General features: G+C 36.8%; 2 protein-coding genes across 6 annotated transcripts in view; one reads left to right on the top strand and one right to left on the bottom strand.

Annotated features, from left to right (window-relative positions):
• The window catches only part of plx (PTB_TBC1D1_like and TBC domain-containing protein plx), a 43,546-nt gene extending 36,288 nt beyond the window's left edge, over window positions 1-7,258 (top strand). For 3 of the 5 annotated variants that reach the window (XM_014248016.3, XM_036377851.2, XM_036377852.2), the window contains 9 exons: window positions 770-1,045; window positions 1,129-1,727; window positions 2,777-3,001; window positions 3,353-4,258; window positions 4,324-4,469; window positions 4,526-5,118; window positions 5,187-5,609; window positions 5,722-5,868; window positions 5,950-7,258. In XM_014248016.3, coding sequence (XP_014103491.2) covers window positions 770-1,045; window positions 1,129-1,727; window positions 2,777-3,001; window positions 3,353-4,258; window positions 4,324-4,469; window positions 4,526-5,118; window positions 5,187-5,609; window positions 5,722-5,868; window positions 5,950-7,080 — 4,446 coding nt within the window. In that variant the 3' untranslated portion in view covers window positions 7,081-7,258. Of the gene's footprint in view, window positions 1-356; window positions 621-769; window positions 1,046-1,128; window positions 1,728-2,776; window positions 3,002-3,352; window positions 4,259-4,323; window positions 4,470-4,525; window positions 5,119-5,186; window positions 5,610-5,721; window positions 5,869-5,949 lie in introns of those variants that run through there. The other 2 variants (XM_070110716.1, XM_036377850.2) reach the window with 2 other exon arrangements.
• A 3,254-nt stretch (window positions 7,259-10,512) lies between these two features.
• cas (castor zinc finger transcription factor) lies at window positions 10,513-16,736 on the bottom strand. Its single transcript, XM_014247904.3, has 4 exons — window positions 15,368-16,736; window positions 12,369-13,209; window positions 11,874-12,277; window positions 10,513-11,817 (listed from the first exon to the last, which is right to left on the bottom strand). The coding sequence occupies exons 1-4, from the start codon at window positions 16,487-16,489 to the stop codon at window positions 11,335-11,337; spliced, it is 2,850 nt and encodes a 949-aa protein (XP_014103379.3). The 5' UTR covers window positions 16,490-16,736; the 3' UTR covers window positions 10,513-11,334.
• Between the last annotated feature and the right edge of the window lie 3,967 nt (window positions 16,737-20,703).

The following is a 20,703-nucleotide window of genomic DNA, read 5'->3' as shown; positions in this document are numbered from 1 at the left end:
TGCTGACTGAATTCTAATGCTTTGTAATGCCTAATGATTTTTCAACTAAATTTCGTCTTGATCAACGTAGACTCATAAGCGCCCAACTATACAAATGTATGTATGTATAAGCTGATATACTTATTTAATTGCATAGACTATTCTGATGCTGTTGCCACCCTTAGGAGCTACCTATATACATAAATACTTACATATGTATATACTAAATACATTTTGTCGCTATTTTATATTTATTTTAAAGTTGTTTTTTTTTTTGTATATTACTCTTTTATTTGAGAGAAAACTCGCGCGCTTTGGCAAAATGTCAATGCTTGCGACGTTCGGCATGAACGCAATGGACTTGGCGTTCATCATTACTACTTAAAACCGATTTGCAGTAAATAATATACAAATGTGACGCTGTTTACTCCCGACTGTTGCAACATTTTGCCGAAAAAATGTTTGACTTGCATGCAGTTTTGTATTTAAATTCTATACAACTACACTAAAAACTATTGTTTGACGATGTGTGAATCACGTTTGTATCACGTGTGACGCTAATGATGCATTTTTTTCTTGAAATCGTTGCCGTTTTTATTAATTAAAGTGAAGCGCTGCTGAGCGGTAACAGTTCGTAGGAGGTTGTCTAACAAAAATTTAATTATCTTAATAACAATGGCTATGTATTAACAGCAATTAATCCCAATTTAACGCTTATACGATATAACAACATCATAAATTACCGTAATTTTGTTACACTAAAGGATTTGTTTTGTTATTCGTTTTGCAGATGGCGGAGCTCATGCATCAAATGCGTGATCCTGCACACACACTTGGCGGCTCTGTGGGCAGCATACCGCAGACCTTTGTCGCCAACGGCTCCAGCAATGACTTGTCCATGCAACGCGCACTCACCGGCAACGGCATACATGCCACACCGGCTACCAATCTCAAGCTTAGCGAAGCCGTACGCAATGCTCAACATGATGCTAGTCCCAATATTGTTTCGTCTAAGATGAAATCGTCTAAATCGTATACACATGGCTTGAGCAACTCAGCGGGCACCGTAAGTACATCTACTTCAATCAATATAAATGTATCGTAAATATCCATAAACACGCATACTAAGCCAACTTGCCAAATACGCAGGTACACATTCCGACATCTACCTCCGCGCAGAGTAATCTGTCATTGCTCGCCGATATCTCTCCCAATCACACGCACTTCTTCGAGGTCATGTATGTGGGTAAAATACGTGTCTCACACAAGCGCGTGCCGTTCTCATTCATCGATGACGCCCTGCCCAAGTTCAAGGCGTACGACGCGCAACGTACGCGTCTCATGCAGTTGACCGCCACTGCCACGGCCAACGCCACATCAACGGCTGCAGCGTCTAATCGCAAACTCTCCTTGAATGTTGAGTCCAGCAGTGTTAATGCGCACGCCAATAGTAGCACCGTAACGTTTGATCTGAAAACGATTTCCTTCAAAGAGAGTGATGCTGAAGAATCAGCGGCAGAAATGCTTGAAGGCGCGGCCGCGGAAACAGAAGCCGAAACATCGACGGAGACAGAAACGGAAGGTGAACAGCAGGATGCAATCACTCGCAAGTCGGTGAAGGAAAGCATTGCAGAGGAAGGCGTTGCACAAATCGTTGGGGACGAGCATAAAACATCAAGCAAACCGAATAAATTACCGAAGCGATTACTGCGCGGCATTAGCCAGACTGAACTTCCTGTGAAAAAAGAGTAAGTGACCATATGAGTATTTTCAAGTACATATTTATGTATGTGTGTATGTGCATATAAGATTAACACACGCAATACAAATGGTTGACGTGATACATTTCAAATTAGAATTCTAGGTGTTATTACCAAATGCAATATAAACCAATCGGAAACTAGATTCATAAAAAGTTAGGTTAAGTTACCTTGGTGGTGGCAAAACGACGCACTAAAGGGCATGCGATGTAATTTATAATGGTGCATTGAACAGAATATATTTAGTTTACAGGCAGATAACATTCTTCTTCCGGTCCTTGGCCGGATAAACATTGTCCGTTCCGGTTACATAGACCCGACTGTCGAGGGAAGTATGAAGTATGTATAAATGATCATCGTGTCGAGCAGTGTCGATTTAGCCATGTCCGTCTAGCCACCTGTGTATTCGCGAACTAGTCCCTCAGAGATGATGCTCTGAAATTTTGCACACGTCGTTTTCCTTCCTTAAGTTCTTTTGTAAAGTTTTTCACATCTCCGAACTGACTGATCAAAATCAAGATATTTTTATACCCTTTCATGTTATACACCTGTGAAGGGTATTATAGCCTCGGTGCAGCCCAATTAACGTTTAGTTTTGTATTTATTATTTTGTTTTTTTTATAAAATATTCTTCGTTATGTTTGTGATAAATTTCGCTAAATTAGGTCGTTACTTAGAAACTCAGTCATATATTCGTTATATGTTATATCAGACTTCGTTATACTTGTAGTGAGTATTCACTGTACCTTATATTTATTAAGAACGCTATTGGGATTTAATCGCTCTAAAACTTATGCTCACTTACAATACTTCTGTGCGCATAAATTTATATACTTGCAAATATTTCGAGTGGTCATTGAGTTTTTTTTTTTTTAATTTTCCGTTATAATGCACAGAATTATTGCAGCACCGCAATAAGAAATCTCTAAAAAGTTAATTGATCTCAAATTTCACTAAAAAAAGTTGAAAGTTGTGTAATTTAAAACGCGTATTCCTTTTTTCCTTAAACAATAAAAATAACTAAAACGGAACAACAGTACAAGCACTGAGGAAGAAAACGAAGCAGGTCCAAGGACGGATGTGTCTCTTGCACCGAATGTTATAATCAACAAACATCCATCACCGCCACGTCAAGCGCAGGAGGAGGCTACAAAAGAGCCAGCGATGCAACAAGAAAAAACGGTAACAACAGCAACAGCAGATGAGACACAACAGCAAATGCTTAAGATACCACAACAACCAGCCTACGTAACGCTCGACACGTGAGTAGGACGTTGTAGCGTTTTCTGGCTTTTCATCCGCGGCATGCATTAGAACGACTGTGTACTTTAAAAAGTTGTAGCTTTTTGTTGCATTCTTCTTAACAGCATTTTGTTGCTAGTTCAAGGCTCCAAGCTGAGTGAAAAAAATATTACTTTAGTTATATATTTTTGTTGTATATTTGCTTAGTAGCGTTTATAGTACTTTTTGTGTTTTTAGAAGCTTTTGTCTTGCATGATGCTTTAGTTTCTATAGTTAAACCCCTTATTTTCAGACTTCGGTAATACTTTTTTCGCAAACCTAAAATTTTTTTGCACGTCTAATAGTTTACCACAATCTCTCCCACCCAACAGCATACCCAAGCAACGCGATCGTTCCGCTTCGTACGGTTGTATTCCGCCATTTGTAGAGCAGAATCGCACTATGGTCTTTTTGGTGGGGCGCTCTGATTTGCGGCTCATCTCGCCGGATCGTAAGCAAGTTTTACTGTACAAGGACTTCAAGGATGTGGCCAGTTGCGCACAGGGACAGAAGAATCCCGATCATTTCGGCATCATCTGTCGTGAGGTGCATAATGATGGCTACATAGGTTATGTCTTTAAATGTCAGTCGGATCATGTGTGCGACGACATAGTGGCGGCCATTTCGCAAGCGTTCGTAACATGCGCGGAACAAAAGAAAAAGGAAGGCACACAGATTTTCTCATGTGAACACTGTCCAATGTTGTGGTATCACAAACTCTGCACCGACATTGAAGGTTTGAGTGAAAAGAAAACACAAGCGATGATATTCCGTCGCATAGAATCGCTCACCGACGATGAGCAGGACATGATTTGGGCCAAGTACTATGGTTCGGAGAAGACCAGCTCACCGCTGTCGGAACAAAATCAATTTTTAATGATGCTTTTACGAGCGCACTGTGAGTCACGCCAACAAAGGCATGTGCACGACACTGCTGAGAATCGTTCAGAGTTCTTGAATCAATACTTGGGTGGTAGTACGATTTTCATGAAAGCCAAACGTTCGCTCACCAACTCATTTGATCATCTGTTGAAACGTAAAGCATCCAAGGATGACATTGGCATAGCGCATGATCTGCGCGATAATCAGATACGTGAGAAGTCGGCCGAGCCACATCCGGTTAGTCGCAGTGGCAACGAGACACCACCGGAGGGTTTCCGCTCACGTTCGAACACGATTGGTAGCGCAAGTCCGAGTAAACCGAATGCGGAGCACTTGAAGAGTCCCATGATGGATATGTAAGAGATACATTTTTTTAGTTATAAAATATTGATATTTTATCCGAACTTTTTTTTTCGTACAGTTTCATTAAAGTTGGCAACAGTCCAAAGGAATCTGAAGCACATAAAGCTTCATGGCGTCACGCCATTTTAAATAGCGTGGTAACACCATCGAAGGGTATGGATGGCGATGCGCAGAATGAATTTATGTCACCAATGAGGATCACAAGTGAGTTTTCAGGTACAAAATGTATTTTATCTTATAATTAATTATTTTCCCAATAGAACGCATTCGCGGCAAACGATCACGTGAGGAACTTCGCGATCTCTGGAAGACCGCCATACGTCAGACCATACTGTTGAATCGTATGGAAACCGAGAATGCCATGTTGCAGGCGCGTCAAAATGAAAATGAGCTCAAACGCATCAAACTCGACTATGAAGAGATCGTGCCATGCGACAAACAACTGATCGAGCGTTGGGAACAGATTATTGAACGTGACTCCATGAAGATCGCCAATAAGAAGGATCCCAAAGTGCTGGCACAAGCGATTAAATGTGGTGTGCCACGTTCGAAACGTGGTGACGTTTGGACCTTCCTCGCCGATCAGCATTCCATGAACACAGCACCAGTGGATACAAGGAAATTTCCAAATTTCAATACGCCCTATCATACTTTGCTGAAAAATCTCACCGAACATCAGCATGCCATCTTTATCGATCTGGGTCGCACCTTCCCTAATCATAAATTCTACAAGGATCCACTGGGTGTGGGACAATTGTCGCTGTTCAATTTACTGAAAGCCTATTCGATACTCGATCCAGAGTTGGGCTACTGTCAGGGCTTGGGTTTCATATGTGGCATATTGTTGTTGCATGTAAGTGATTGCATTTACCGTTATTTATAGCTATTTCATTGCTAACTGTATTTTTATATTTTATTTAGTGCGATGAGGCGGACGCTTTTCAATTGCTCAAACATCTCATGTTTCGACGTCAGATGCGCACTAAATATCTGCCGGATATGAAGAAATTTCAGTTGCAGTTATATCAACTCTCGCGGCTCGTCAAAGATCATTTGCCAGAATTATATATTTGGCTCGATCAGAATGACGTGTCGCCCACTCTGTACGCCGCACCCTGGATTCTAACTGTATTTAGCTCACAATTTCCGTTGGGTTTCGTGGCACGCGTTTTCGATTTGCTTTTCCTCGAGTCGTCGGAGGTGATTTTCAAATTCGCAATCGCTTTGCTAACAGTGCACAAGGACGAGTTGTTGGCACGCGACAACTTTGAGGAAATTATGGATTATCTCAAGACGGTCGTACCGAAAATGGAAGCGCATACAATGGAGAAAATAATGAAATTGGTAAGTTTGTACGAAATTTAGGCGAGGATATATCGAGTTCTGTGTTGTTAATTTTTTTTGGTGACGGTCTTCATAATAACTGCAATTTTAATTCTATTTCCAAACATTGCAGGTATTCACTTTGGATGTCAGCAAGCAGCTGACCGAATATAATGTGGAATACAATGTATTACAAGAAGAGATCTCAACAGCAAATCACCATTTGGAGATGTTGAACCGAGAGAAAACACGCAATATGCATCTCGAACAGCAGCTGCAGGTTAGTCCACTTTTGAATAACAGCAAAGACATTTTTTTCAGCATAAAACTTATTTCTAATTCTCCGATTTTCCTTACACAGTTTGCTCAATCGTCGATCGCACAGCTGGAAAAGACACGCTCCTCTCAACAAACGCAAATCACTTCGCTGCAAACACAAGTACAATCACTGGAGTTGACTATACAAACGCTCGGTCACTTCGTTGCTCAATTGGCCGAACAAAATGTCGAACTCGAATTGCCCGGCGATGTACGACGCATACTGCAACAGCTGGACGATTTGGAACGTCAACGCCGACGGCCACACTTCACTGAACGCAAAATTGGCAAATCCGTGTCGGTTAATAGCCATTTGGGGTTTCCACTAAAGGTGTTAGAAGAGTTGAACGAAAGAGAAGAACATGGTTCGCCACAAAAGAAGAAGGAGAAGACACCTTTTTTTGAACACACCTATGAACAATTGAGACAACAACGCTATACACAACAACAACAAAATGCTCAAACATCAACAACAACACAGCAGCAGCGAAAGTTATTAAATAGCGCTAGCAATTCGCTGGACGACAACCAATACCAAACGCAACAACAACAACAACAACGGCCAAATCGCCTACTAGACTCGGCAGACATACAAACGAAGCCAAGCGAACTCAAGTTGACCAATCAGTCGGAGCAGCCGTTCGATAACGCCAACATACGCAGCCCACTTGAGGTGGACAGTGGCGTGGGCACACCACTCAGTCCACCCAGCACGAGCAGCAATAGCAGCAGCAGCGGACTCAGTACAGGCTCCAGCAGTGGTGGTAGCCTCTTCAGTCGGATGGGTTACAAAAATACACCAACGGCGCTATCACCGTTAAGCAGTCGGCAAACTTTGTATGGCGCCGGCAGTGTGCCAGCAACAACAGCGCCTGGTGGCAAAGTTGTGCCAGCTGTCGCGATTATTGCGCCCACAGAGCAACCGCAGACGAGTGCAGAAATGCATCCACTCAGCATGGTTGGAGAGGTAAATGTGCGTTTTAACGGTACAACACAACTTAAATCCATACGACCCGTACATCATATGCGTCCGATGGTCACTGTGGCAGCGGGTGTAGCGGCAGCGGCTGCATCGGCGCTGCAAGAGCAATCGGCTAAGACGGCTGACGAGATCAGCAGCAGTAGCGGCAGCAATGAGACAACAAATACAGATACGAGTAACGGTCGCAGCTAACGGTTTTGATTCATAGCGAAAATATTGCGTAGCTTCTATTAAAGATACCTAAAACTCATGATAAATCCAAAAAAAAAAAATAGACGAAAATAGAAAATAAAGTGAAGACTGCGGTGGTTTTCAGTTTGAAAGCGTGCTTCAAAATGTAGTTGTTAGCGACAAAAATTTTTATTAAAAATTTTTTTTTAATTATAAGATGCATAAACTCTTGGCATAAAAGTTTGGCTCGAATAATAAGTTGAAAGTCTGAGGATATTATAGTATATGTATATATATTTATAGTATAATCAATCATTTCACCTTACTAGCTACTTAGTAAAGCTTCTCTTGCGTGCTATTTACCATAAAATTTAGAGTCTCAGAAAATTTCGAAGCCGCTTCTGAACGGCTAATAAATGTTACCATCAATTTTTCCAATAACATGAATTATATATTTTGTCGCTTTCAAACTGAAACTAACAGCAGTTGAAGCAACCAAAAAAATCTTTAAGCTTTATGCGCTTAAAAGAAATCTAGCAAAAATTCTACAGATACGGAATGATAAAAACTGATGACATAAACTGCTTTTAAATGCCGCTATTTGAATTGATAACTTTAATAAGAGCACCTACGCTAACACGATCGCTATGCAAAATCTCGTTAAATTATAAGGTAAAATATGTATTTAGACAAATATATGTATGTATATGAACGTCAGCGTTGAAATGTAACCGCTAACCTTTTGATGATAATTATAAATTATTTCGGTTAATGTATGTACATATATAATTTCCTGTACCTTTTTTTTAATATTGGTTTTTCCAGTATATGTATTTCTACCAAAGTTGTCCTTACAGAAAGTCAACAGTTATTACAAAAATATAAATATTACTATTACTTGTAAGTAAAATTTAATTATACTAAAATCTTTTTTTAGTTTTTTTTCTTTTGTTTTTTTTATATACTTTTTTTTTATAAAATTTTTTTTACATAATTTTTAATAAAAAAAATTTTTTTTGGTTGTTTTTGATTTTTTTATAGTTTCTAAAAAAAGTATGTAAATTTTGGTCAGAAAGTTATATACATATATTCATTAAAGTCGATATATTGTTATATTTCGCATGTATTGAACATATTTTGAGGCTAGTCACGAGTCAATCGACCCTGTGTAAGAATGACGACTCGCATTCGGTAAAGTACAGTTTTGCTGTTTTGAAAAGATTAAGATATAAGTTCCTTATAGCTATTTTTCAGTTTTCATATATGATTTTTCTGTAATTTAAAAATAATGATAATAATTAATAACCAAAATCGCTTGTGTCATGTGAATATAGTGATTGAATTATGTATGTATACTTATAGTAATGTATTAATTAAAAAAAATATAAATATTTTAAAATTCGCTTCGCTAAGTCCCAATTTATGCAAATAGAGAGAATTTTATTTTTTCTCTTCATATGCTAAACCAGAATTTAAAAAAAATTATTTACTTAGATAATTAGCTTGCTTACTTTGTGGGGAAACAAAACATAATTATTAAAACTTAGCTTTGTTATTATTTTTCAAAATTAGTTTTTAGCGAACAAATTTAAAAATATAATTTGATATGTTTAAAAGCTTACAAAAAAGGTATATTAATTTAGCATTGTTTTTTTAGTTTATAGAAATAAATAATTAAGTGTAAGCAAATGGTTAGTAATTTACAAATATTTATATAGATTCTTATTCGAAGATAATTTATGTCTATGTATGCGCGATTATATTGCATAATTTTCTATTTTCATTTCTATTTGCAATTTTTTTTATTGAAACAAATAATTCGAGCGTTAATGCCATGCATATACTCGTTTATACATGCAGTAAATATTTACATAAGTACTTAAGCAAACATTAAAAAATAAAATACATCTAACGATAAATGTATAGCTTGCTTATATGTGTTACGTTGTGATTAGAAAAGAAAAATTTATTGAAAAACTTATATTCAAATTGTAGTTGCAAATTACCCGCTTGATTAGCTACAAATACTTATAAAAGTACACAAAAATGTTTACGTATAATCTCTCTTAGCATAAGCTCGTGCATAAATTTGTATAATCACATGCATATATATATCAATTTTTTGTTTATTTACTAGCGCTTGTTATAATTTTTTTAAATAAAATGTAATCACATATGTAATCAAAAGTAAATTATAATATATTGTAATTTCTAGTTTAGTAATGTAATTTGCAAGTACCAAAAGCATAGCCGTGACTTAAATGTACATAAGTGTATACATACATACATATGTATGTGTGTATATGCTTGCATAGTGTGTAGTAGTGTAGGAGTGTAGTGCCCAAATATGCGCTCTGCTGCAATTCTTCACAAATACTTATATATACTAGTATATTTGTATCCGACTTTCGAATACCTACTTTTCAAGGTTTTATAAAATGCTTAAAAATGGTTAAATTTATATGCTCACAAATATACACACATAAATACAGATATACAGTTATATTATGGAAATGTCTCAGTAAAATAAAAATTGCTATATGTATTTAATTGCGGAGCAGCATAATTATTTGTTTAACTAAATACAAAAACTAAAACTAAATAAATTCTATTTATTATGTAGTTCACTGAAAGCAATTGCAGCTATTGAATAAAAATGTATAAAAAACTACTTAAAAGTGTTTTATTAAAAATTATAGATATATGTTTTTAAGATTTGAAAACAAAACTTAGATTTACTTCAGATCTATTTCATCTATTTGTGTCACAAAATTACATAATTAATGTCTGGAAAGATGCGAATTTAATTTTATTGCTATAGTATGAACGACCGTAAGTACTAAGGCGCACACGTGCGGTATTTGGTGGAATGGAACCCATTTCGAACACTTTTAAATCAAAATTTGCATATTTTACGCAGATATTTTATTTGATGTTTAATTAATGCTTTTTAATGGGAAATATTCTAACATATCATAATCATGTCATTTCGCAGGTAAATAATGGTCACATGAAAGTGCTTTGACCCTTAGCGTGACCTTTGTATATATATATATACATACTATATATATATATATACTATATATATATACATACATATATATATATATATACTATATGTTACTGAAAGAGTGACCATTTTTGAGAAGGATCGCCACCTCTTTAAATACATATTATATTTAAGTAAGAAAAAAATATTTTTTACCAGATTAGTTAACAATATATGTATTTATTATTATTATTTTTAAGTATGATTTTGAAACACATTAAAATATTTTTAATATTATAATTTAATATAAATGACATATGAATACATTATTATTTTTTACTATTTATTTACAATAACAATAAGAAAATCACAGTTATAATTTGTTCGTTTAATTTTTTATTAAAAATAATTTATTGATATCTATAAAAAATAAAAGTATTTGCTGCAAATATTTTTATTTAATTTATTTTGATTTTTTACGGATTTTTTTAAAATAATTTAAAAAAAAGTCAACCTGTCAAAACAAATGTCTTCTAAGGTACAAAAATGTCATATATGTATATATGTATATACTTTCAAACACTATCAATTTTATTCCGGAAGACAAACAGAACACCCAAAAAGGTTTTTTGTCAGCTTTTCAAATTGTATAACAACTACCATTGAAGCTTGAAGCTTTAAATGATGAGCTTGCACAATTTTAAAAAAGTTGCCAAAGAAGCTTTTTCCTAAATAAAGCTATAACTTTTCCTATATAAGCCATGCACAATTAATTATTATGGAAACGAAATGAGTTTAATCTATAAATTAAAAAAAATCCATATTTTGCTTCCTACAAACTCAAATTTCGCTGGAAAAGCAACTAAAATAAAATATTTTCGGAAACTGAAACGAATTTTATAGTCCCTCAAAACGTATAAATTATTGTACAAACGATGTATGTTCCACTAAGCTTTCTCTATGTGAATGTTGTAAAAATGTCCCTATACAAACACGTTGAGTCGAATTGCTGGAAGCGCCTATCATCCATTCTAATGGACGAAAGTGCTAAAGCTCTTGCAATAACTTGCACTGAAGCTTTTAAACCGTCAACTTATACGGTACAGTTAATGTCATCGGATTGCCAAAACAACTAACAGATAACCCTTTGAGGACCCATCATATCCAAAACACGGCGTGCAAATTTAATTGCATACTATAACGCGACAAGTTTCCCAAAGTAATTTGCTGTAGGCGACCCCTGTCGCCATAACCTATTCAACAAACTCCTTGTAAGCAACTCACATTCACTCCTTGTACTGTTGCTGCTTCTCACCATATTCCGATTTGATGGTCGCACCCGACGGCCCACTAAAAGCCGACATATTACCATACAGACCGGATGCGGGTGGCATTACACCAGCTATCGCCGCAGCACCTAACATGTTTGCCATATTCGCTGGCATACCACCTGGATAAAGGTTTTGGTAGAAAAGTGGATTCTGTAGCTGGAAAAGCGCCATCAGATGGGTCAACTGCATATTTGGCGTATTGGGATCCTGCATTTGCATGCTCTGTGCAGCAGCTGCCGCGGCTGCGGCTGCAGTGGCAGCATTGAAGTTGGACAGGAAGGGTGGTGGGAACAGACCCGCAGCAGCACTGGGCATTTGTGTGTTGTTGGGAACATTGTTGTTAGCAAGTTGTGCGTTAGCAGCAGCAGAGGCAGCCAATTGCTCAGTGTTCGGCTCCAACTTGATGCGCTTGGTTGGCTCAGTCTTAACGGGCAATTCCTATAAATTGAGAAGACAATAAAAAATTAAATCGAAAAATATATCATTTCACTTACAATTTTCTTTGGTGGACGCCCACGTTTTCGCGCCAAAAAGCGATCTGCGCTGAGCGAAGACAAAGGTGTGGTAGTATGCGTGGTTATATTCGCAGTAGCTACGGTATTGGTCGCCGCGAGTGTCGTGGCGCTCGACGCTGGTGAATCCTCACCGCTGGAGTCCTTCAGTTTCTTGAAATTCTGATAGGCCTGCTCACCATCGAGACGATCATGTTTGCGTTTATGACTGATCATTTGACTGCTTGAGTGCAAAATATAGGTGCAGCCCTCGCGCACACAATGAATGTGATTGCAGACGGTGGAGAATTTACAACCATCGAAAGGGCAAGCCTCGGTCTTTAGTATTTTCTTGAAGCCATCCTGCGTGAGCTGATAGTCACGCAGATGATAAGACTTATGTTTATCTGGAAAATATAATTAAAAACCATTAAAAATTAGATTTTAATGACTTAACAGGCACCATCAGTTATCATTTGCTCTTCGTCCATCACTTACCCATATCAGCCTTGTTCTTGAATGTGTGATTGCAACCTTCACGGCAGCAGTGGTAATGCGACGTCTTCTTGCCGTAGAATGGACAGTCTTCGATTTTGCAATTTTCGTGTGCGCGAAAGCGTCGGAAACCTTCTTGCACGATTTCCGAGTTTTTGCGATGGAAATTTGCATGCATCTGCACATCGCTCGTGCTTACATAAACCTTCGGGCAGTCCTCGTAGACGCAATGATAATGTGTTTGCTTCCAACAATATGTACAACCGGCACCATAAGCAGGCTCACAGTCATCCGAGGCGGAGAAACGTGCAAAACCAAGTAACAAACTCTCTTTGCGTTTCTTATGCCATTTCAAGTGTCGAATTATATCATCTTTCTTACTCAATATCTTACCCTGACAAGGCTCATCGAAACAATGGAAATGTTCACGTAGATTCTCTTGCCGACAAAGCGCATTCTCACACTCCAAATAAGACGAGACTTTGCGCAGATTTTTGAGATTCTCTTCATTTTGCAGGAAGGCATCTAAACTGCCGACGGTGTTCAGACTCATTATGGCTGAAGTGCCAGCAAGGCCAGTTACGCCAACAGATTGCTGTGTTGGCTCAGGATTGAGCGTTTGTGTAGTTGAATGGAGACTATGTTTTCTATTATTTGCTGTGGGCAACTGGTCACTAGAAGGTGGTGTAAGTAGGGTTTTCGCAAGCGACATAGGTGTCATGTTCGCATTTTCGTTTTCGGTGAGTTGTGTAAACGTACCGGCTACGTCTTGAATGATCGTAGCGTTTTGTTGTGAAGGGTAGTGCGTGGAATCGGCCGGTTGCTTTGTGGGTGTTATATAAGGCTAAAAGAGAATTAAATTTATGTTCGAATATTGTTATAAAAAAGTGTAATTTAATTTATAAAGAAAACTATAATATTAATTGCCGTAGACTTCTAATTATAAAAATTAGATTATATTATATTCTAATTATAATTAAGTTTTTCTGGTAAGAGTCGGTTTTCAACAGACAATGGTAGACCTTTAAATATACTGCTTTTTTCATCACTCGACATTTCAGCGGAGGAGTATATGCTCAATCAGACACAAATTGTGCACAAAGTTAAGCAGAATAGTACCAACATACATACATATGTACATATGTATATCACTGAGAAGGCGAGCACGTTCAATCAGCCCACGCAAGTTCTCCTCTTAGAAGTCTTTGCATATCTCATAAAGTTTATTTACTCAAATCGCTCGTATTTTCATTAGAAATGAAGTTGTCGTTTAACTTTTGTTTATTTATTTCTGTTTTTTCTTTTGTGATAAAAAATCGGCTGCAACATTGTTGCCGAATTTGTTGTTGATCTTGCACAGCTGTAAGTCAGCAGACTGGTAATGGATACTGTCTACATATAAACATAGCGTTGAAACACTTGTATGTACATTACTTTGAAATTTATGTATAGGTATTTTTTATTTATAAAGACATACATATGTATATCTGTAAAAATATTCTGATTAATCTTAAGTGGGGCATTCTCCAAAGTGTGCAATTAATAAAAATCCGACATAGTTGGAATGAATGACAGATTGATTTTTTGACAGATAACCTAATAGAAATAAAGTAAAATAAAAAACAGTTCGGAAACAGTTCGGAAAAGGAAAGTAAAGACTGCTAGAAATTAAACTAAAGTAACCGTTAAAGTGTCTTAAGCTGGAATGCTGGAAACAGTCACCGACACAAAACGGTAGACCAAATCAGCTGATACGACCTATCTTATGAGAGCGCATCGTAATTGAACAGTCACCACCGCTTCTACCGTCTGCTTCTACAGACCGTACGTTAGGATATCCGCGAAAATTTGATTTTTCCCGTAGAAACGAGTGAGCTGATTTCTCTCTTGCGACACAGGGTTGTCGGTCTCGATATTTTGTAGTAATTAAAAAATAAACTTGAATATATTTGAAATATTCTAAAAATAACTCAAAATCACAGTCGTATACAATTATTTATAAATATATAGACTATTTTTTATAGTTAGATATTAGTTTTGAGCTTTTACATTATAAAAAATTATAACTAAAAAACCAAATGTGGGAAAAATCGTGTATAAAAATTGAGCAATGGCAATATTGGTGAAATGAAAACAAAAGAGAACAACTGATTTCTATGTTGCCACTACGGGCATAACTTTTTATTAAAATTAGGTTTGATACGGGCGGTAAGTACAAGGGCGGAATGCCGGCGACTGTTTGAAGCATTATTCAATACTCAGTAAAGAGTAAAGCATTGTAAAAATAATCATTTCGTTGGAGGAGCTCAAGCTATTAGGAGAAAACTCTTGTTCAGCTGCATTGGCATTGGCCCTAAAAATAAGGGCTTAGAATTGTCAGAAGCTATGTTTTTTATTCAGTCGCCCAAAATTACCATTTATACTTCTTTGTATAAATATAATATTAAAGCCGAGTTCTACTCTGCCTACATCAAACCCTTTTTAACAGTTGAATATATAACTTGAATTAAATTAGGATCGTCAGAGTTGCAGAGGTTAAAAGCGGTTATGCTTTCATCGAAATGTCGAAATATTGATGACTTAAAGCTCAAAATTACTCTCTTGGCAGTCTATTCACCTCAAACGGATTTAAAATTAATAGATTTTGTTACAAATAATGACTGATTCGATGGAAAGCGATTTGCCACAGTAGATAATGTTTTAACAATAATTTTTTGTGATTTGCGAAAGAACCTAATATATTGTACATTATTAAAAAACTGCATGTTACTAAAACAGAACGTGTTTTTGAAAACTAAAATTTATTTTCACAATTCAAATTCGTAAGATTTTCTCTAAAGTTTTATTCAAAACGTCAAAAAACATCGACAAAATGAACGGCTGTAATTTAGTTAGAAAACATTACTTAAAAATTTTATACGAAGCTTGCTTTCTTCAAACGCGTCAAAAATTTAAATTTATATAACGGTAAATACAACAATTACAAAAATTATTTTACTCACCACACTCGAAGAACCGTCCAAAGAATTCGCAGAATTACGCGCATCCGCATGACTTCTTGTTCTCAGGCAACGTGTTTCTGCAGTGCTATGCAGCAGACTAGCCAAAGGCTTTTCGTCCTCCTCATCCTCATCAAGCACCTCTACAGCTTCGACTGCAACATCGCTTTGCGGTTGCTGGCCCTTTATTCCACATTCTTCTGCATCTGATTTCCTACACTCACGCCAACGATCTGTCCGTCTATCGGATAAATCCTGCGCTTGTGCACGATACTTCTCCTCCTCCACCGTAACGGTATCACTGACATCTTCAACGTCGTTGGATGTGGTCGAAGCATTGTCCAATGGACTGCAATCTTCCTCGTCCAGCTGCGTTGACGCCGCCGCCACCTCAGCTACTTTTTCTAACCTCTCTTCATCTTCGGTGGGCGTAGATGTCACTGTAGAAGATTGAAGAAAATTAGCAGCTGTTATATGACCTGCATCACAAGCTAAATCGTTTGTGGGGAAAATGTGTGTTTGAACGGGAAGTTGACTGCCGGTCGAGACATTGTAAGCAGCCGCTGCCAATGATAGCGCCGCCGCTGCAGGCATGCCCGAATTCGGTGTTGTTGGTGTTAACAACAAATTCGACGACGTGGTGAGTGCGGGCGGTGTGGTCGCTAACATTGGTGGCGGTGGTGCTGACAATTGGCCGAGCAGTAACTGTTGTAGGGGGGAGAGTTTGTTGTGTTGTGTATTGTGTAGTTGCTGTTGTTGTATGGCTATTGAGGAGTTGGAATTACTATTAGGACTACGGGTGGTACAACTACTGCTACTACTACAGTTGGTGATGGTGGTGGTAGTGGTTTGCGAATTTTTGCGTAAATGCGTTCTTGGATTGTGCGGCTGCGACTGTGGCTGCTGCTGCTGCTGGAGTTGTTGCTGTGATTGTTGTGTCTGGTCCACGAATGTTGTTGCTGTTGTCATTGTGCTGCTGCTGATGTCCATCTCCATTTCGCGCTTACTGGGTGAGGGAAGATTATGCATTTGCTGTTGTTGTTGCTGCTGCAATTGCTGTTGCTGTTGTTGTTGCAGCAAATTCATCATATACAGTTGCATGATAAACTCCAGTTGTGTCGACATTTTGAGCTTGTTTTTGTTTTTAACGTTTTCGTTTTTATTGTTGTAAAATTGTATTAAAATTTACGAGCACACTCACGCACAAGCAGACGATGAGGGTATTCACGGTCAATAACGGCACTTTTCACAGCAATAATTCTTTTGAAGTAAAACTATTTTATTTTTAAATATTTAATTTAAATTTCAATATTTGCACAACAATGTTTTTTTTTTAATTTTCAGTTATTATATTTTATGCTCAATATATTTTTCAAAAATTATTAACAAAAGTTTTCAAGTAATTATTTTTAATAGTTTAACAATTTATTATTTTCAGAGAATTTTTCATAAATTTTATATTAAACTCAATATTTTTCCAACTTATTAAAATCCAAGAACAGCACAATACTCCTACAATGATTCTTAGTTCGCAAAAAATTCACAAAACCACACTAATATATTTTTTTTTAATCTTCAAATTATCAATTTGAAATTAATTCTTTGCAGCGACGTAGCTGTGTCTTCGACTACAACTCTTTCGTTCGCATGTAGCCTTAAAGAAATAGTAGCGATTGATTTGTTAGAATGTCTCGCTAGCTTGGCATCAAGGCTCAAACTGATTCAACTCTTCCACAGCAGGCGTCTAATATACATGACTGTCCTTAAAAAAATTCTTCTAATGCCAAAAAATAGTCCAAATTGCAGCATCGCAACACTTTCAACCCTCTCCCTGCCGGTAAAAAGTGATCAGCAACTCTAGTTTTAACAGCAAATAGCGTACTCACCTAGCGTTCTCTGCTAAAAAATATCTTCCATATACAAGCACGCACACATAAATCCATAGCAATCCGCTCCGATCCCTTGCTCTGCTCATTATTTGCAACGACACACATACATTTATACGTAGTATTCGGCTTAGTAGAGCTAATTTTCACTTTTTAAGCCAGAGGGTTGCTGAGCTCAGCTATTTTTTTAGCGTATCAGATCCATATTCTCTCATTCGCAACCGCACTCAAACTCTTATACTACTTGCTTGTGCTCTTTTGATGCTCGGGAAAAATGATTTTGGTCGGTAAAAAACATTTTTTGAAAATCTCTGCTAACTCTGCCAACTTGTCGTTGTTGTTTTTGTGTAACTTTATTTCCCAAATTTTGCAATTTCTTCCACCAATAAAATGCCAGCAAAATGCTAATCGCATACGGAAAGTGGTGTTTTTTAGATAAAAAATGAAAATCCAACAACCAACGGCAAGTCGAGGAATTTGTTCTTTCCTGCTGTGCTCTTGTTTGAGTTTTTTCTACGTTGTAATTGTTGCTTTTTATTAGATTCGGACAGCTGTGCATAAAATTCCTTTGGTGCGAAAAAATGGCATATGGGCGAATTGAGCGAATTGAATGCGAATGCATATGTATGTTTGTTATGTACATACATACATATATTCACACTTACATACATGTGTCAATAATATATAATTTTTTAATTTAATAATTAATATATTCCAATGAGGATTTAGTGATTTTCAAATAATTATTAATTATTAATAGAGTTCGCAATATTAACTAAATCTACCCTTTTACTGGCTGCACAACTCTTGCAGTATTTCAGATGTACACACACATTTACATATATGTTAAATAAATTCACTTATTGAACATTTTTTAGTAACTGAAAGCTAGATTCATCATTTCTTCTTTCACCGATTCTATACTTTCAATAATATAAAATTATTAAACGCAAAAATCTTTCAAAGAACTTCCGAACGAACATTTTTTCATGGTCCAGCAAATATTTATCAAGTAGTATTTTAAAAAAGGCCTATGGAATCGTCAGGAAAATGAAAATGTGATCTGAGAAATAATAAAAGAGTTCATAAAATGTACTGAAAAAGGTTTCACAAACCTCATATGGTACTCATGACTGCTTAGTAAACGTGGGTCCTACACATTGGCTAGACGTTTGGCGCAACTTCTGCTCAAATTTTTTATGCGCGTTTTGACGTTTCTTTATGGCAGAAATGCTCGAAAGTTTGCCGCTATTAGAAAAAACCTTTTGACACTACTCGGTGATCAAAACATGATACTCTGCAGCAGTATAGAGCTCCTACTAGTAGTTGTCCCTTCCTTATTCTATTGGCTTGGTTGTCTTATAGTTAAGCGAAATCCAATGGATAACTACTCTTTCGTAAATCTTTGTGATAAATTGGTACCACGCACTTCCTAATGTCTACTAGTGTTTGGCGATAAATAGTGAATATATGGTAATTATCTAATAACGGTTTTTAGATGATTCTTAAGAAATTTTTTTTGAATAAATTAGGTTTTTTTACGGTTCACCTAATTTGGGTTCCCAAAAACTATAGAATTATGAGTTGTATGAACCTAGTGGTATAACCGTCATAGCTTGGGATTTAAGATCTGGCGTCTTTCAGTTTGTTCCATATTCTATTAATACACGGATGCGGAAAAAGAGTTATTACCTAATTATTGAAATATCTAGTAACGATAACTTAAGTTCCGTTTTGAGTTTTGTGAAACATATAAGAAAGGATTTACTACTGAAGACTCCGCTCTAATCGCATATTGACTATAGTAGTAATCGAAAAGGTTAGAGGAGTAATTACCAATACTCTAAATGTATGTATATATTAACTTGTATAGGAATTTCACTAAAACTATGCTATCAAACTTTGAACTAGACTAAAAAGCATAAGATTGCTACTCAAGTAATATTTTGCATGGGCTTTTGATAATGATCTATTGTTAAAGATCTGGCTTCCTCCTAGTATGTATAACAACAAAGCACACTGTGGAGTTCAGTTTTCTTCTCAACGGAAAAGGGTAATGTGAATTTTCCAATTTAGCCATTTTTAATGCAGTTTGAATTTACAAAAGCTAACGTACTGATTAATATGGAAAATTTCACGCACCTTTTGGCAAGTTGCACGCGGAAAATGGCGAAAAAAAAGGCGCGGAGAGAAAATTTAATCGAATTGAATGAGCACGAACTTCGCAGCTGCAAAAAGTACGCTGGATTTAAGGAAAAATGCAAAATGCGCGCATAAAATATAGCACGACAAAATTATGATTTCCATTACAATTACAAATAATGCGAAATCGACGCAAAAAAATCTGCATTACAAAGAATCGGTGAATGTGGAGAAAAAATGGCGCAAACGTTTTGCGAAAAATATAAACCGAAATTATATTAACGCAAATGAAGTGAATGAGGTTTAGGGAAAAACACGAATTTGCATAATTCATTGAGGCGCAAACATTGAAGAGTGCCAGCGGAGGGAGGCACTGGCAAAAAAGGTTTGTCAAAAAAAGCTATTAAGAAGCACAACAACACGATGCGAAAATACATTGGAAAAGTGTGCGCACAGGATTAAAAGGCAAACAGCGCCGAATCCAGGATGTTGTAGGACGAGCGAGACGTTGCGAGCGCAGCAGTGCTGCCACGCCGATCGTTTGCCGATATCATTTGCATAAATTATTGCAAAGACCTGATCGCTGTCGATTTGCATGCACAAACACATACACAAACGCGTATGTATGCATGTAAAGGGTAGCATAATTTTGGCAATTGCGGCGTTAGCGAACGCGCTGCTCACCTTACGATTTTCAACCAGAACGAAATTCGGTCGGGGCGCGCATGCGCATAGTGTTATGCAAATGACCTGTCGAACGGTTCGATTGAAGAGTCTTTCACCATTCACTATTGCAGAAGTGTTCCTCTACTTCGATTTATGTATGTATTTATATATCCGCGCAAGCAATTGAATGGCGCATGCGCACAATTTTCAACGAACGTGTGCTGCTGTTTTTTTTTTTTCAAAACTAATAGAAATTTATGCAAATTAACAAATGAATGAAATAGTAGTGCGTGTACAAGCTGAAAAATATGTAGGGATATATACATATGTATATATACGTATATATATATCTTTACATTTGTATATTGAGCGTAAGAGATTATAAAGCGCAAGCAGTCAATATATTCGATTCGGTTCGATACGGCAGTTTGATTTGTTGGAAATTTATTGTGGCTACAGGACACCCTCCCAACTTTAATTTTATTAAGGCAATCATTCTGCAAGCAGAGCTGAGTATTGATGAATATACATATATATGTATATTTATATTTATATATAGTTTCTATTTCCCTACAAACATATATATACTTAAACCGATATTTGGAATTTCGAAATGCCTACGTAATGCCGGTAGCGAGCAGAACA

The sequence above is a fragment of the Bactrocera oleae genome, chromosome 2, assembly GCF_042242935.1.
Source record: "Bactrocera oleae isolate idBacOlea1 chromosome 2, idBacOlea1, whole genome shotgun sequence".
Lineage (NCBI taxonomy): Eukaryota > Metazoa > Arthropoda > Insecta > Diptera > Tephritidae > Bactrocera > Bactrocera oleae.
Note: the sequence above shows the minus strand (reverse complement) of the source record. Positions and strands in the feature narration are given on the sequence as shown.

Excerpts from the sequence above, each read along its gene's own strand:
- cas (XM_014247904.3), bottom strand. The coding sequence starts at position 16,489 with ATGTCGACACAACTGGAGTTTATCATGCAACTGTATATGATGAATTTG. Across the intron at positions 12,278-12,368 it reads CAAGAACAAGGCTGATATGG|ATAAACATAAGTCTTATCAT; the intron begins GTAAGTGATGGA and ends TATATTTTCCAG. Across the intron at positions 11,818-11,873 it reads GGCGTCCACCAAAGAAAATT|GAATTGCCCGTTAAGACTGA; the intron begins GTAAGTGAAATG and ends CTCAATTTATAG.